We start from the raw sequence: 18,822 nt of genomic DNA on the forward strand, positions 1-18,822 counted from the left end.
GATTTCCAATTTACGAATTATGAACACTCCATATACTGTATATTACTGGAGCTAGATGACAGCTGCGAGCTGTGTGGGATGAAGATAAATGCAAACAAGACGAAGACCATGGTCATAGGAAGAAAAGTAAAGAAGGTAAATTTGCGAATTCTAAATGAGGCAGTACAGCAAGTCAACAGTTTCAAATAGTACTTGGGATGTACTGTGAGCTGCTGCCAGGAAGTCAAAAGGAGGATAGTAACGGCAGCGGAAGCTCCTGATACAAAAAGGAGCATCATCTGCGGAACTCTGAAAAAATAACTAAGAGAGAGAGAGACTAATTAAGTGCTTTGTGTGCAGTGTAGCATTGCATAGGGCAGAAACATAGACATTACGACGAAGTGAAGAGAAGCGACTAGGAGCATTTTAAAAATGCAGATATGAAGAAGAATGGAACGTGAGAAATGGACAGACACAATAAGAAACGAAGCTATGTTGGAAAGAGTGGGTGAAGAAAGAATGATGCTGAAACTGATTAGGAAGAGAAAAAGGAATTGGGTGGGTCACCGGCTGAGAAGAAACTGCGTACTGAAGGATGCACTGGAAGGAATGGTGAACGGGAGAAGAGTTCGGGGTAGAAGAAGAAGATATCAAACAATAGACAATATTAAGATAAATGGATCATAAACGGAGACTAAGAGGAAGGCAGAAAATAGGAAATACTGGAAAATTCTGGGTTTGCAGTGAAACACCTGCCCTTCGGCAGAACGCTATGAATAAATTACTCCATAATTACAAATGGACGCTTAGCACGTCACATTATGATGAAACAAACGTGTCGTGTATTTTATAATCGACGAGCCTATCATATTAACGTACTTACGTAGTTCAACATGTTATCGGTGTCATGTCCGTGGAGTCCGTATAAAAGAAGGCGGTGGAGCTCTTCGATTTCACTGTGACGGCGTGCCATTGACAGCAGACCAGGTGCCTTACTACAAGACAATGAGAACTTCGCTGTTGATCTTCGTCCTCGCTGCATTCGTGCACTTCGTCTTCGCTGGTAAGTTCAACACTTCACTCCTTGGCTCTTTCTTACCGTTACCAAATCTTCCACATTTCGCTGTCCCGTGCACGAAATTATAAGTATAAAAATTCCTTCCACTTGTTCTTCGATTACGTCTACTTCATCTGATTCCCGCCCTTCGCTTTTCGAAGACATCTTCTCTTCCCAGTTCTCTGTTCATTTTCCTTTCCTTTCTTCATTTCCATTTCTTGATTATCATCATTCTTGATGTGTTATTCTTTTTCTATCTATTCTTCATCCTCCTTCAATTTATCTTCACGTCCTTCTGCATCACAGTCTAATTATCACTTAATTCAGCATTTCTTTCTTCATGTTTATTTTCAAACCCGTCCGTATCATGATAGTTTACCCACAACACAGACTTTGGGTAACTGTCACACGAAATTGTATGGCGTCACGCTCTTGAAGTATTGGCGTTACAGTTTAAAATATTAAGGCTACCATAAGTAAAAAAAAAGACTAACTTTTATGTAGTATATGTATGTAAATATATACACTAAAATAGAGAGAGTGAAATATGTAGTTAAATATGTAAATTCATAATAGTACATTATGCAACCAGCCTATAACGATAGTAATTAAGACGCGAGTATGTTTGTTTATGAAACGAGCGCTTGCGCTCGTTTCATAATTTTCATACGAGCGTCTTAATTACCATTATAGGCAAGTTTCATACGACTTTTTATGCTCGACCATATTTCTAACTTGAAATTATTCATAAGTTTTCATGTTATTCTTATGTAACTGGGAAGCGAACTGACCTTGTGCAATCTCGTAAATTGTGAGATGTGCGCAGATGCGAAAGTATTGATTTTTTCCGGGCAACGAATGTCGACGACCTTGATATATAATCTAGAAAGTAAGATAAACGTTAAACTTGATATAACCTTGAAATTGAATTCGACATTGAAAAACGAGATGACAAATTGAATTTATTTGAATATTATTTACAATTAACGCTAATTATTATAGTAACAGAACATAACCTTCTGCAACAGTATTGCATTTCCAGCCTGCGTGACGTTTTGCTAGATGTCTTTCGATTGCATATCCGAGAATAATCTAAAACCTGAACTTTAATGAATAGGTGTACTTTAATGAGGTCCATTAAAGGACTGCTACTAGGTGTATAATTACTACATTTCGGCATGGTCGAGCATAAAGTATATCTAACAATATACAGGTAAACCAGTGATTAATTTATTAAACAACATTTACAATGTTTACAATATGATGGCGTAGGAATTTTCACATTATTTGTATCTTGTTGCAGAATAGAATTATTATACATATTTCAAAGTTTTCTGGAGACATCGGTTGCCGCTTGTCAAGACAATATATATATATTTACACTAATGGCAGGTGCTTGATTTCCGTCACTCACCAAGGAGACAGACTATGCTTGCAGGGTGGAAATATACTTTTACGACGCATTGTATCACTGGGACATATTTTAACATACGAATTTCCTAGTACATGGCATCCACTGGAAGACGTTGAATATGCAGCAATCATCGCAATACACATGTTCTTACAGGATAGTAGGCCTACATCTGCGTTAAAACTCTTGTATCTTCGTACAGCTCAGTTGTTAATTTTTTATTAAGTATGCTTCACATGTTTTGCTCCAATTGTAATTTCATGACATGCCATTTTTTCTTGTTGAAATCTTCATAAAATACAACTTCGTTGTCGATTGTGAAGAAATCGTTGATCGCAACTACCAATTTTGATGTTGCAGCGAGGGAAGATGCGACTGATAACATAGCGAAAAAAAAAAAATACTCGTATGGTAACTTACATCATTTTCAACCTCTTATAAGAAATTAAAACCAATTTAAGACATTGCAGCGCAAGAATGCAGGTTGCGAGCCAGATTAAATCAGTAGTATGTTGGGGAGAGGTCGTTCACAATAAAATATAAAAGACCAGTACCCCTTATCTGTTTTCAAAATTCGTAGAAAAAACCACCACAACACTCTATGTGAGTAAACTTTAGTGTGGGAATTTGTTATTCTACAACTCGAATGCTGTGTTTGCTTGTAATAACCCTAAACTAACAGAGTGAATTTTGCCCTTTGGTATAGTTCATTGAACATTACTTTCCACTGGCATATCCTCCCAAACTATGTTCAATAGTTCAAGAAATTCGTATTTAAAATAGATACAAATACTTTATTTAAAAATTCATACATCCAATTGTTCTTCTAATAATTGTAACTGTCCTATTCTAAATCAGCCTCCTCAAGTTAAGTATCTCGGAATAATAATCGATCAACACTTACGTTGGAATAGGCTACATAAATATGTTCTTTCTCTTTGCATACCTATGGTATAATTTAAATAGCATAACGTGATATACAGTAGCTACACTGTTTGGGTACCTGGAGTATAAATACTCTACTAGATAATTTCGTACTGATTGTTAACAATGCTGCTTCATAAGTTTTCATAGAACATCTCTACAACCAAATGTTCAATACAATGAGTTCTGAAAATTTCTATTAAAAGTGTAGGTTTAATTCTTACATACAATTTGAATTTAGAAAAACACACATTGATAACATCGTGGATAAAATATATGGACAACCAGAATCTATTTTTCATAATTCCAGGGATATTTCAAGCATGAACATGTTATACAGTTACTTTGCAATACGTAGGAAATCATAATATTATGTTTCAATTATGTGGACAGATGTATATAAGAATAATATTAATTGCCGCATATAAAAACAAATTCAGAAGCGTTTCCTTCGATGCAGGCCTATGTATTTTAAATATGGTAGATGTGCTTTAATTAATCGCAATTCTTACAATGCATTACTAAAGGAATTTCAATATGTAACATACGTACATAGGCCTATATTAGCTTCCCATTTCAACAGTAGCGAAGAGGAGGCAAGACCACTGTCAATGTCAATGGGGAAATGGAAGGAGAGCCAATTAAAAAGTACGCGAAAACGTGTCTTTGTAAGGGAATTTAGGGCTGAGAAAAACTGAATATGTGAGCTGGGTAATTCCATGCAGAACAGTATGACGAAAAACATTCGTATCTCCAAATTTGTTAAAAATTGTACATTCAACTCTTTATGTCGCACATATTAATCATGTACAAAATTATGTTTGCGACAGCTACCGTTTAAGTGTAATGCGCAGTTAAATTATTTTTATTTGAGCACATAGCTCTATTTTAAATTTGTTTTCTGACCATAAGAATAATTACAAATTTTTTACAAAATAGGTTATTAAGATACTATAATTCAGTGTAGCTCTGAAAATTATGTTTAAATAAATTCAAAAATATATTTAAAAAAACGCCATTACATAAAATCGAACATTTCAATTCACATAAAAATAATCAATGGCAATTTACTGAGCATTTTCATTTGGCTGTCAAATTTTCATAGTGGAATCTTCAAAAATAAGGAAATTATAAATTAAAACAACTCACCGCGTAAAGGGTGATCTATGCCCCTGCCCCATGCGCCATCACTGCTGCTGGTCACTGCGAGAAGCGTTTCCGCGTTGACGACCGGTGCGCGTCACACGTCTGATTTCAACTAGTTTCGGTACTTCTGGTGAAGCAGAATAGGGTTTTATTGCTAACTTTCCATTAACTGGAACCACACAGTGATCACTTCTTGTTCCGGGAACAGTCTTGAGGCCGGCAAATCTTTGAGGATTTAGATTTTGTAAATACTTCTTCACGTTTTCTCAATGGATGTGAATGACAATTCCCTGTATATTGCATTTTGACCAATCATACAGTCCTTTAGGAGTTGAAATTACAGTTCCTGGCTTTTGCAGCGAGTCGCCTGATTGTACCCCTCACACTGTCACTGGGCCCTTTACTGTGACTAGTTCCAAAGAAATGCCACTCCGCAAGTATTAGAAATTCGTGTTCATGATTGAGTAGATTAACGGAGATTTTTCGTTCTTGTATTCGCTAGCTGCTCCATCACTGAAATCATATATTTTAGATATTTCGGTATGTGTTTGTTTCAGATGTTCTATCATTTTCCTTTAAAAAACATGAACTGTTGCACTATAGTGAACTTAGCATTCCGAAATTACTGAAAATCAAAGGTTCTCTAAAATACCAACTGAATTTCTGTAATATACTGTCAATTGATGTATTGTTGCTTGAGAAGTGCTCCAGTGATGACCTTGTGTAGCATCCTGAATAATGAAACTAATTCTCCGAAAAATTACCAATGATAATGAGTTCACCGGGCTTTATTTCATTTTTCAGCTACTTTAAATAATTTGCTTGGGACTTTGCAATGAAGTTGTGTACAGTATCTTGAATTTTTTAAGCCAACCAATGAAGTTATTAATGAAATTTACACAGTCACTTCTCACTAAAATCATATTGGCCCTGTCAGTTGTCGTCCATTCCTTGTACTAAATTTCTACTAAATTTCTCTGTAACAATGACGTCAATATTTCAGATAGATACATTTATAGTTCCTTACGTTCAGGAGCATATGCTTCTTCACTTGTTGAATTTCCCGCCTCTGTTTGTAAACATTCTTCTTCGCTTGTTGATTTGTCGACCTTACTTTCAGTCCGAGCAACTTCACTAATTATTTCGATTTTTTAAATCTTATGGCAAAAGCGTTCTCAAATAGCATCACCTACCACTAAATGCGGGACCTTTTTACACATGCTACTTGTCACTTTTCTTTTACAGACTTGTGACGAATGTTTTTAAAGTCCGAAAGTGTTGCAACACCACAGATGACGCCAACTTTTCTTCTTTAATTTAGGTATATCGAATACCTATAACTTATAATGACAGAACAGGTCAAAATCGCCGTCTGAAGTGCAGGGGAAAAGTTACAATGACAGAACAGAACAAAATCAAACTCTAAACTGAAGGGAAAAAGTTGCGCTGAGATTATAACAGGAAGAAAACAAACTCCCACGTGAAATCTATTAGCGTACCGTTGGGCGGATGTCGCAACATCTGGCATTTGTCATATCGATCGCTAAGCACGCGTGTGGGTGTCTGGTATGAGCGAGTGACGCGACTTTAATCCTTAATGGAAACATTTGCAGTTCTGGTTTATTTAATATTTCCCAAAGTACTAGAGAGCCCATTATAAAATTTTTGTAATATATTAAACAAATTGTTTATCTCACCGTAAAAAATAGAGCATGGTAAAAAAAATATTCAATTTGAAAATATTAACATTTCTTTATTTTACTGGAAGTTTTAATACCTGCTCGAAGTAAAAATCCATAATAACTCAGAAGTAAGTTTAAATATATAGAGTCATCACTGTATTGGCACAATTTTTACTTTGATACAATGAAGCATGTCATTTTAATAATATTTTTAACAATAGTCTACATATCAACTCCCCAAATATTCCACCTTTCATTACTTTTCAACCACTGGTGAGATGAAGTTCATATTAGGCCATTTAACTATTCATTATTATGGCATTCATTTACCATAATATTGAAAAATCCAGAACTTGACGTTACAAATTTTAAAATTTTGTATGGAATGACCCAGCTGCAAGATTGCTGTCCATTTGCCTCCGAGTTTCGTCGTTCCACTCAAGTAACTTCAGAGAACTTCTAAGGGAAAATCCGGACAGTACCTACGCTAGCAACTACTCCGCCTGGGGAACTCGCAGCTTGAGAAACCACAAGTCTCGCAGCGTCGTTGCGAAGGTGGTCAAAGCCGTTCCACGGTGGTTGAAGCATGACCTTGGCTGCGTGCTGCTGCCCACGTAACCTGCGCGAGATGACAAGGCCAGCTCCAACTACGGTGGAACGGCTTCTACGCAGCGCCGCATGCATCGGTTCAGAAAAACCAAGGCGTAAGACAGGGCTGGGCACCGAGAGCGAATTCTACTCTCTAACGGGGAGCCATATGACTTCTCTTCAACCCCTTTCTCCCGCACAGCGTTGATGTCGTAGCGCGTGAATATTGAACGTCCCCGTTTAGAGTTTGGATTCGCTCCTGGTGCCCAGTCCTGGTTTAAGAGGATCTGACAGATTAAGCTAAGTATTCGAATACATGTCATGAGATTATATCATATTCCCTTGAGCATTGAATTATAATAATAATGCCCAACGAAAAATTTATAGGGGGGGGGGGATGAAGAAATGAACATATAATTCAGTGACTAGTGAAGAAACAGGGGATAAAACTAATGACAGAAGTGAGAAGAGGTAGAAGTGATTGTAAATTGGAGACTAAAGTAAATGATTATGATTAAGTAGTGTAGGAATGAGATCCTACAGTATATAAAATAAGGAAATTTTAAACTATAGGAAGTACTTCAATATAACTAAACAAAAAAAGTGGTGAGGTGATCACTAGGTAGAAAGGAAAGTTTTCAAGGTGAGAGGTTAGATAGTAAATTGAGGGTATGTATTATGGTAAGTAATAGGAGTAGTAAAGGTGAAATAAGGAGACTGCACACTTCGATGAAAGTTTGTATGTGTTACTGTAATAATTATAAGGTGATGGGAAGCACGAATACAGATAATATATGGTGGCGACCCATTACTAAATAAGAGCTCTAGAAATAAATATATCCCCACTGAAAGTGTCATGCATGTCCCCCATTGGAAGCTCACAGATCCCATACGAACCAGGTAATTAAATATCTACCAATCGCTCTGCGTACTATCACTGTGTTTACAAAGTGTTTTTTTTTTTTCCTTTCCAGAAGCGCAAAGTGACGACTATGACGATCCTAAATTCGAAGAAATCGTAACACAATTAACGAATTTAGTAAGTGTGAAGAATAATTTTCGTAATTAGTTACTGAGAGAAACTTTTAAGTATTGGTAAAAAACAAAATCATGTTATCATGGAAGAATTTTCCGTTAATATCATGGATGCCAGGCCGTTCTTGCAACTGCTGTAGGTAATTTCCTTACAGAGTGATAGGCCTACTTTTCTGAAAAGCCAATGGGTCAACTATGTGGGTCAGAAATTTATAAACAACACAATAGCGCTGGGGACGGAGCGAGTAGAACTGTTGAGTTACTGGGTTCTATCGGTTTATCTGCTTGGCAGCGGAGCACCGAAGGTACTCTGTTAACCGTAGCCGTTACCGGTCAGTTCAAACGTTCGAACAGAGTTCACGTGTTTCACTTAGTTCTACCAGACAACAACGTAGGTACTGTTGTATTTAAACATTTTCTGCTGTAGGACAAATTATTTCCTTATCGCCAAGGCGGGCTGAAACTCTAGTATTGAAGATGAGTTCATTCTATTATATGACCTGTCAAGTGGGCCTAATGAACACTGACAGTTTGAACATATTACTGTACATAATAATAATAATAATAATAATAATAATAATAATAATAATAATAATAATAATAATCATAATAATAATAACAACAATAATAATAATAATAGTAATAATAGTAATAATATTATTACTACTACTATTCATCAGTGTTTGTATTTATTTTTTGTACTTATATGTGCTATCTGGTAGGATGGAAGAGAAGGCCTTATGGTCTTAATCCTGTCAGATAAAATAAATAAATTATTAAATTATTACTATTACTATTATTGAAGTCCAGGATAACAGAGAAGCTTTGGAATTGAACGGGTTACATCAGCTCTTGTTTATGCGGATGATAATAATAATAATAATGATGATTTATTTTAGCTGGCAGAGTTAAGGCCGTAAGGCCTTCTCTTCCACTCAACCAGCAAAAAGTGTATATACATATGCATGAACTTACAAAGAATCCAACAATTTGATTGAGATGAGAGTTACATGTATACAAAAGTTATTTACAAATTAAACAACAAAATACTATGAACTATTAATTAAACACTGAAATAAACTGTGTAGCAGAATTAAACTAAAATACATAGAATGTTAATATATTTCAAATAATATTAGATAATAGAAAGAGATTATTATGAGATAATTAAAATACAGCACAATCAGGATGATGTCTAAAGAAAAAAGTAACAATGTAGTCAGTGATAGTTTAAATCAGTATGATTGGAGTGAAATGCTAATAAGGTTATCTTTTAAGCTGTTCTTAAAGGTGTTTATTGTCTTGCAGCCCCTAATACTTTGTGACAAGGAATTCCATTGACGCGAGGTGGATATTGTAAAAGATGATGAATAACAAGATGTTCTATGAAGAGGTATACTTAGCGTGCCACAGATAAGTGATCTGGTATTTACATCGTGGTTAGAGTATAGATAAGAGAAACGAGACGAAAGGTAATTTGGTGTTGAAGTGTGCAGAATTCGAAAGAGTAAAGACAAAGAGTGTAAAGTTCTACGTTCTTTAAGTCGGAGCCACGAGAGACTTGCGAAGGACGGTGATATGTGATCATACCGTCGGATGTTGCACACGTATCTGACGCACATATTCTGAGCTCGCTGTAACTTGACTGACAATTCAGAACTTAGGTCACTTAACAAAACGTCACAATAATCGAAGTGCGGCGTTACTAGGGTTTGCACTAGGGTAAGTTTTAGTTGCTGGGGCAAGAAGTTTCTCAAGCGACTCAAACAGTGATGATGTGACTATATTAGGAGAAAATCCACAAACGATTAGGGAAAACACGGGAATTTTACTGGAAGCAAGTAAAGCGATAGCTTTGAGAGTAAATCCCGAAAAGACAAAGTACATGATTACGTCTCGTGACCAGAAAATTGTACGAAATGGAAATATAAAACTTGGAAATTTATCCTTTGAAGAGCTGGATAATTTTAAATATTTTGGAGCAACATTAACAAATATAAATGACACTCGGGAGAAAATTAAACGCAGAATAAATATGGGAAGTGCATTTTATTATTCGGTTGAGAAGCTTTTATCATCCAGTCTGCCCTCAAAAAAGCAGAAAGTTAGAATTTATAAATCAATTATATTACCGGTTCTTCTATATGGTTGTGAAACTTGGACTCTCACTTTGAGATAGGAACAGAGGTTAAGGGTGTTTGAGAATAAGATGCTTAGGAAAATATTTGGGGCTAAGAGGGATGAAGTTACAGGAGAATGGAGAAAGTTACATAACGCAGAACTGCATGCTTTTTATTCTTCACATGACATAATTAGATACATTAAATCTAAACGTTTGAGATAGGCAGGGCATGTAGCACGTATGGACGAATCCAGAGAAGCATATAGAATGTTAGTTGGGAGGCCGGACTTTTGGGGAGGCCGAGACGTAGATGGGAGGATAATATTGAAATATATTTGAGGAAGGTGGGATATGATTGAAAAGACTGGATTAACCTTGCTCAGGATAGGGACCAATGGCGGGTTCTTGTGAGGGCGGCAATGAACCTCCGGGTTCCTTAAAAGCCATAAGTATTATTATTATTATTATTATTATTATTATTATTATTATTATTATATTAGAGTATTTGATTAATATCGAAATATGTTAAAAAAGGAAGTGCGTTATATTTTTTCTATTTGTGTTTATTGGGTTTTTGTTACCTCATCAGTCATCATTTTATTTGTATTTATTTCTACGAATTATATTACCTAATTACTTTAAATTATCAATAATATTGCTCTTCACCAAAGAGGACATGGTTCTAATATAAATAAACATTATGTTCTTCAGTTCAAGATTCCACGTTTTATTGATTATTTTATACACTTTCCGTAGGCCTAATCTATACTAATAATAAATCTGTAGCCGAAATTTCTCTGGTAATTTTCGATTTTCCAAAAATAATTGGTCCTAACATATATAATTAACCACACTGAAACCGAAAATCGCTTTTTCAAATGTTTATTTGTATGTCTGTCTGTCTATCTGTTTGTCTGTATGTTTGTTTGTTACCTTTTCACGCGATAATGGCTGAACCGATTTCGATGAAAATTGGTATATAAATTAAGTTCGCTATTACTTAGATTTTAGGCTATATGCCATTCAAAATAAATTATTTAAAAGGGGGGTTATAAGGGGGTCTGAATTAAATAAATTGAAATATCTCGCTTATTATTGATTTTTGTGAAAAATGTTACATAACAAATATTTCTTTAAAAATCATTTCCGATCAGTTTTATTCTTTGAAAAATTTTCATAGGACTGATTTAATGAGATAAATGAGTTTCAAAATTAAAATAACTGCCATCTAAGGCGGTGTAATGAAATAAATAAATGAATTTGTCTATAAGGGGCCTTGGTCAACAACAATCGAAAGCTATGAATCATAGCCTACAGAAAATGTTTCTGTGTTCGTATGAAGTAATATCGGAAGCTAAATTAACCGATTTGTGTAATTAATTATTATTTCACCATTGGAAAGTGTAGTTTCTCTATATGGACATAATGCTATAATGTTATTACAGTAACTTCAGAGTGAATTGAGGACAGGTAAGATTAAAATAGCTTCTTATGCACAAACAACTTGATAGGCTATTCTGTGTATTCGTTTCCTGTATTTCTTAAAATAATGTTTATGAGTCATTCCACGTCAAATCGCACAAAATTATACAAATTTTGATCTTCATATTTCTGATTGCGTTTATATTTTTTTTTTTACCAACTCTATGGGTCTCATTAACCAACAAGTGTATTTTTATTTCCTCCTAAGTCCACATGTTTTTAAAATATTACATGTTAGAATTCGTTAAAAATGTCGCACAACGCAACATTTAAAGCGCCATATTTCTGACGATATTGATGTTAAAAATGTTTTCAAAAATGCATTTAAAAGCTTAAAGTGCTATCGTCTATTAAATATTTACTAACTAGTTTTAATATAAATATTACAACTATTTTTTTTATAATTCAATTTTTAAAACATATATATCAACGTGAAATAGCCCTATTAAAAATCTAAGAAAATTCCTACTAGGTGCACTGAAGTATTCTTAATAATTCCAGAAAAAATCAGAATGGGATCTCCAATAGTTTAATGGAAATGTAATTATTTACGACACAATGTGTAGCGGTCGGCGCAGCAGCAGTGGACGGGAAGCGTTGAAGCGCGCTGGGAGGTTTATCGGCGCTGGAGGATTGACTGAACGTTGCAACATTACACCCAGTACCGATCAAGTCACTCGAGCAAACGCTGCTAATTTACTTATTATGATATCCTCAAATATTTGTGCATTATGCTTTTTAAATGTTTCTTTTCTTTCACACTTTAAATTTTCATTCGCCTACCTTTTTTCTTGAAAGAAAATTGTTTTACTAAATCTTCAGTTTTGACAACGGAATGAAATAATGTAATTTTAATGTACCATTATTGGTTTTAGATTATGGTATGTGGCCTGCAAATTTTCAGTGTGGTTTTTGACACGTTAGAAATTTTTTTTTTTTTGTGACCAGTCAGTTTTCTTTTTTGGTGTTGTTATAGGATCTTGTATAGGCTAACTCTCGTGGCAAGTCTTTTAACAGTTTCTTCAATGCCATCACATGGACCTTTACCACGCGACGTTGCAAAGAAGTGTCATTCAGCACTAATTCCATAGTCGTCTTCATGTAAGCAATTATTTTTAAAATTATTTTTTTTTTTTTTTTTTTGTATTGTGAAGTTGATCCATTGGAAAAGTAGATTATTTTTTTCATATCGTTGAATTCTTGCTTTAAGAAATTGATTGCTTCGGACTGAAAAAAGTGAAAGGGATCGGTGTCATATTTCATGGTTTCTGACATGACAATACTTTTGTAACGAATTTCTGTATCTCCTTTGAAATATACTACGACAGGATTTATTTATTTATTTATTTATTTATTTATTTATTTATTTATTTATTTATTTATTTATTTATTTATTTATTTATTTATTTATTTATTTATTTATTTATTTATTTAAATATACAGAATAAATAATATAATTACAAACAAGAGAAATAGAAATAAAATAATACAATCAATATAAGAAAGGAGATACACTAGTATTAACAAAATTTGAGACCGAATGAGCAGCGCTCGTGTTCGGTCGCAGTTCAGATATAATATTAATAGGCCTATTAGAGAATACAAAATAAAATAAAAGAGGAAGTAAAATTAAAATTGTATTGTATTGTGGCTTGGCATATATTCCAATGCACACCTTGTATTGAATCTTGTATTACAAATGAATAATTTTCAGAAAAGTCTGCAATAACTATGTAATTTTCAGGTTGTACATTTATTTGCATTCCGTCAAGAAGAAAATATGGTTGACTTTTGAAGGGATGACGATGCATCTTCTACATGAAGAACTTTACATGTTAGGGAGCCTTTTACCTTTTGAAACTTTTCACGGGAGTATCGTTTTTGTTGTAGCTTTCTTTTCTTGATAGGGGATTCTATTGACATCAAACTCTTGTTTAATTCCTCAATATTAGTGATTTCTAGCACTGTATCCATAGAACTGCTAGAAGAAGAACTGGGATAATCACTTTCTCTGTCCGCACTTTCATTTGATTCATGTTTATTAATATCACAAGAACTACTGGCTTCATATATAATTTCACCTGACCTATCCGGAAATTGATTGATTTTTACGGAACGAATCACATATTTGCACACTCAAAGACTCCTTTAAATTGAGCTTTATCAATAAGTCGCGACTTACGCGCCTTAGTATACTTTTCTTTTTAAAAGCGTGATTAGGAAGGTATATGGATTTAAACACTTGTTATATATTACGCGATCTTTACCATCACTCATGTTGTACAGGCCAGAAGTCACGTCACTGCGTGAAATTCAAACCCAAACTGATTATTTTTCTCTTCTATATTTTGTCTCCTGCCATCTGTTTACTGCCATAAAGTTTACTGCCTTACCCAGCCTTGCTATCATCAAACACTTGGCTATATTACAGTATAAACATATAGCACTGTGAAGGGCTTCCTTTCTTAGCTGAGCTGACAATAATACAATAATTTTAGATATGATATTTACTGTTCCTTAAGGTATTAATAATTTGATGATTAGTTTGGTGACATCAGATGCAACAGGAAATTTCCACGGGCAGCCTTCTAGCCTATGGCTGCAAGCAGTTCATTAGCTGGGCATCGCGAGCGCGTGCATGCCTCCGGAAAATAAATTGTTACAAATGTATGGGTGCCGATCCCATATTTATAAATGCAGTAGTTTACAGGTAATACATCAGCGAACAAGTCTATATTTTTTTTTTTTTTTCAGATTTTTAACTTGGCTATTTAATACAGTCATTTTGCTTTGAAAAATAAATTATTAAGAAAATAGGCCAAATTTTAAATTTATTTGTAATAGGCCTAAAGTAATAAAATGTGTTGTATTTAGTCTTTCAAATGCGCCAAACCTCAAATCTCAATTATATGTACAGACAGAGTTCCAAGTGAGTTTATGTAACAGTGCGCGCATAATTTGCGTAACTTCAAATAGTCATAACTACACAAGTAATTAATAATTGTGAAAATAAAACAATACGGGTCTCCTTATTTGATGTCTGGAATTCATGAAAAAAAAAAATTCGACCACTTCCGAGAAGGTCGTGTTTCATTGCTGTGCGATTTGACGTGGAATGACTCTTATCTCAGAGAATTAACGAACCACAAGAGTGTATTGATTTAGTATGCAGTAATAATATGTTAGATTAGCATTCCATTATTTTATAATCCAAATTTTAACTATGCTCAATTGAATCGTGTTAAATACATAAAATGCATATGCATTAAATGCAATGCAAAAAAATTGGGTGATGAGCCAAGCAGATTACGTTGCGCTGTTGTAAAATAAAATTTGTTCCTCCTGAGATTCAAGAGCTCCCAAAACTAATTAAAAACTTACTTATCGGTGTACGTCCGTTATCAACACATTTTTATATAATATAATATAATATAATATAATATAATATAAGATAAGATAAGATAATATAAGTTATTTAAGTTATTTGAAGGGTTCAGAACCATAGTGGCTCAAGCGCCATTCACTGAATACGTAGAAAACAAGGGTTTAACTTATGTTATTATCATAATTCAATGGAAACATATAGCAAGTAAAATAAAGTATACACATTAAATCTAAATGTTATGTCAGTCTTCATTAAAGTATGGATGCATGTAATAAAAATTAAGAAACATGTTAAAGAAATTGTCATTGCACCAAATGAGTGGTCTCTGGACAAAAATGATCGCATATTAATTTTTTAAATACAATTTAAATTAAGTAACATATTAAACGATTTATCCTTCTATCAAACACGAATGTTCCCTGGATCAAATGTCCTATTTTAATTATGTAATTACTTTATATTTATTTCTAACGGGTGCAGCGGAGCGCACGGGTACGGCTAGTAGTAAATAATTCTGTGTGTCATTTTTAGGTGTTTTAGGCAGCGCTTCATCGAGCCCGTTTCTTTCTATCTTCTTTTTTACTTAGCTGCAGTGTGAAACGTTCACCTCGCATTATAATTTATTAGCTGTTATTATTATAAAGTATTTTATGAATTTTATTTCGTCTGCCATATATAAAAGAACTGAAGGTTAAATAGGCCTTTCATATAAAATAACTCCGCTGATAGTTGTAATCACGCAAATAAAATTTGCAACCGCCATTTTGCAATGAAGAGAAGCACTTTTTTTCTCGTCAATTGGAAAACCGAAAGCGCTTTACTACAACGCTTGTAAAACACTCCATCTATATTTTAAATCTGCCGCCACACATTTGTACTCCGTACTGTGCTCGGATCAACCGAGTAATGACGTCACAGTAACTGCTCCGAACCGAACCGCTCCGTTCCCAGCCCTACAACACAATTCTTCTCGAAATTAAATTAAGTGAAGTGGAAAAAAAAGATCGAGATTGAAGGGTGAACATTTAACTGATAAACTTCGGACTTCTGTCAGATTTTAAGCCTCACTCTGAATCCTTTGAATTTTCAGAAATTAACATCATTGAGAATGATGATAATAGAAATGAAATCTATACTATTAATAAATCTGTAACCAAAATTTTTCTGGTGATTTTCCATTTTTTAAGAATAATTGGTGTTTTCAAGCATATTTAGCTTTCCTAAGACCAATAATAGAGTTTTTTTAACTTTCTTCGTCTGTCTGTCTGTCTGTATGTATGTATGTATGTATGTTTGTTACCTTTTCACGCGATAATGACTAAACCGATTTCTATGAAAGTTTGAATGTTAATTAAGTTCGTCCTAACATAGATTTTATACTACTGTATATGGCATTCAAAATACTTTATTCAAAAGGGGGATTATAAGGGAGCCTGAATTAAATAAATCGAAATATCTCTCTTATTATTGATTTCCATGAAAAACGTTACTTTAAATATGATCTTCGATAAGTTTTATTCTACGAAAAAGTTTGACAGAACTGATCTTTAACGAGATAAAAGAGTTTTGAAATAACAACACTTTTACCAACGCCGCCTCAGATTAACAGGCTATAATGATATAAAAACAAATGACGCCGTCTATTTAAGGCGGCCTTGCATACAACAAACTGAGAATATTAGTCACTTAACACTATTTTTATACGGATATATTTGTATTCTATAATGGAAATATATGAATATTTAAATCTTTATCAATTTTAATATACAGAGAATGTTTGTGTGTTTGTATGAAGAAATCTCAGAAACTACTTAACCGATCTGGATAATTCCTTCACCATTTGAAAGTGTGTTTTTTCTAGAAAGACTAATGTCCTATGGGGAGTGGGGTAAGATAAAAAATCAACCCTTACGCACAGAAAACTTGATATTCTGTCGCAATTATTGTATTTAAACTTTATTCGGCATAATTTTATATTCTACTTCAGTTTCTTTTGTCCACAGAACATAATAGTATTTTTAATAGTTTTGTAGTAAATATGAGCATTTTAGTGCGCCAAATACAGAGTAAAACTTAGCATTTTACCGTTGAGCTCACTGGAGGTCAGTTATTTTACAAAGTGTCGCGAAGTGGCGTTCCTGCGCTCATAATTCAGGCCTACCCATATTCGTTTCCTGTGTTTCTTAAAACAATATTTTTTTACCACTTCATTTCCACTTTTTTATTTGTATATAAACAATGATGCACAACCGAGCGAGTTGGTTCAGGCGGTAGAATTTAAGATCGCATTTGGGAGGTCACGGGTTCAAGCTCTGTGGCCGACTAATCTGACTCGGGTTTTTCATGGTTTCCCTTAGTCATAAAGGCAAATGTCAAATTGTAAATTTACATGCCATGATTCATCACCGTCTCAATTACCAATACGATAAACATTAATCAAAATCTATAAACAGGTCGCATGAACACAAACCATTTACAACACACAATAGAAACAGGAACTCAACAAGAGTAAAAACGGCCTACTGGTATACTCACACATTCTCAACACGCGACATGATCACATATGTTAAAGCGTGTATAAATAAACTTAACAAAGGAAAAAAGATGTAGAATGAGGCCAACATAAAAAATTATCTTCGTACACAATCCACTCTGTATTAATTTGAAGTGATTTATTAAAGGATGCATTAAATAATAATTTAGAAAAATGTTAAATTAATTATCCTTGCACCAAAACGGATGTTACCGGAGCCAAATGATCCTATTTTAATTATTTGTACATAATAATAATTAAGAAACATGTCACAGGAATTATCCTTAGACCAAATGAGTCTCTCTGGACCAAAATTATCGTATTTTAATTCTTTAAATGCAATGTTAATTAAGTAACATATTAAACGATTCATTCTTCTATCAAACACGGATTTTCCCTGGACCAGAACACCCACAGATTGGTATTAAGTAACAATCATGATTAAATTACGTCAGCCCGAGGTCCACAATGATGATGCTTATGTCTGAGGCTGACATTTCCTTCATAATTTCCAAAGATCTTCCAGTGACCCGAATAAAACACTTCCGTCAAGACAAATATCCCTTATTTGGCCAAAACCGTAGCTTAATATGATCTTGTGGTTATCCGGGTTGGTCACTGCATGTCAGTGTATTGCTGCTTTTCTCTTATTTTAGGGCGTATTTCTTACCGGTCTCTGCATACATACGCCATTTTGTTTCCTATTTTCTCCGTCAGAGATTCCGACAGCAAGACTTGTACAAATATCTACAATGTGTGTTACAGATACATTCACTTAAAAGTAAAAGTCCTATGGACGAGAAATAACTTACGGGTAAACTTGGACCGACAGTGCTGCCATTCACGGACAGGGCTTACTTCACTGTTTAAACTTGAAACATTGTACCCCGCCTTTATTTCTCTTCTATCCTTCCTATCAAATCATTACAGTGACTTTAATTTTTTCCACTCTTTAAACACTTAAACAAATTTACTTCATTTATTTTCAGACTCAAAAGGTGATCGATGAGACAAAAAGTAAGTAATAACATTAGCATCTTACAAAGTTTTTTTTTTTTTTACGGAATATTACGGCTTAGACTTGACTGAAAATTTTCACAGGATAACTATTGTAGGGAAAGCTTACTTAAGAAATACTAGCTGCCAATACTAATTATTGTAATAAATAAACCACATTCACCAAGGCGACGAAATATACGATATTCCCAATTACATTTTACGAGAGCTTCATATAAATTCCTTCCCTTTTAACACATGCGAATGGCTCTTACTTGTAACACATCAATAAACGAAATAATGCAATTTGCAGAAAGGTAAATTCGGTTTCTGTATTACACACGGAAAGCATTCTCTGCAATTGAAGCGTTGGCCGAATAACGGTCTATGTTACAATCTGCTAACTGTGCAGGAGGAACAGAGATTGTTGCATCTTAATTCCGCTCATAAATTTGCTATCGGACGGACAACATAGACCATTA

At 34.1% G+C, this 18,822-nt stretch overlaps 1 protein-coding gene across 1 annotated transcript in view; it reads left to right on the forward strand.

Annotated features, from left to right (window-relative positions):
- The first annotated feature begins 947 nt into the window (after positions 1-947).
- Positions 948-18,822, forward strand: part of LOC138702176 (uncharacterized) — a 44,167-nt gene continuing 26,292 nt past the window's right edge. Inside the window, exons 1-3 of the mRNA XM_069829782.1 lie at positions 948-1,042; positions 7,762-7,826; positions 18,334-18,361. Coding sequence (XP_069685883.1) covers positions 985-1,042; positions 7,762-7,826; positions 18,334-18,361 — 151 coding nt within the window. The 5' untranslated portion in view covers positions 948-984. The remainder of the gene's footprint in view (positions 1,043-7,761; positions 7,827-18,333; positions 18,362-18,822) is intronic.

Source organism: Periplaneta americana, chromosome 6 (assembly GCF_040183065.1).
Source record: "Periplaneta americana isolate PAMFEO1 chromosome 6, P.americana_PAMFEO1_priV1, whole genome shotgun sequence".
NCBI classification, from domain to species: domain Eukaryota; kingdom Metazoa; phylum Arthropoda; class Insecta; order Blattodea; family Blattidae; genus Periplaneta; species Periplaneta americana.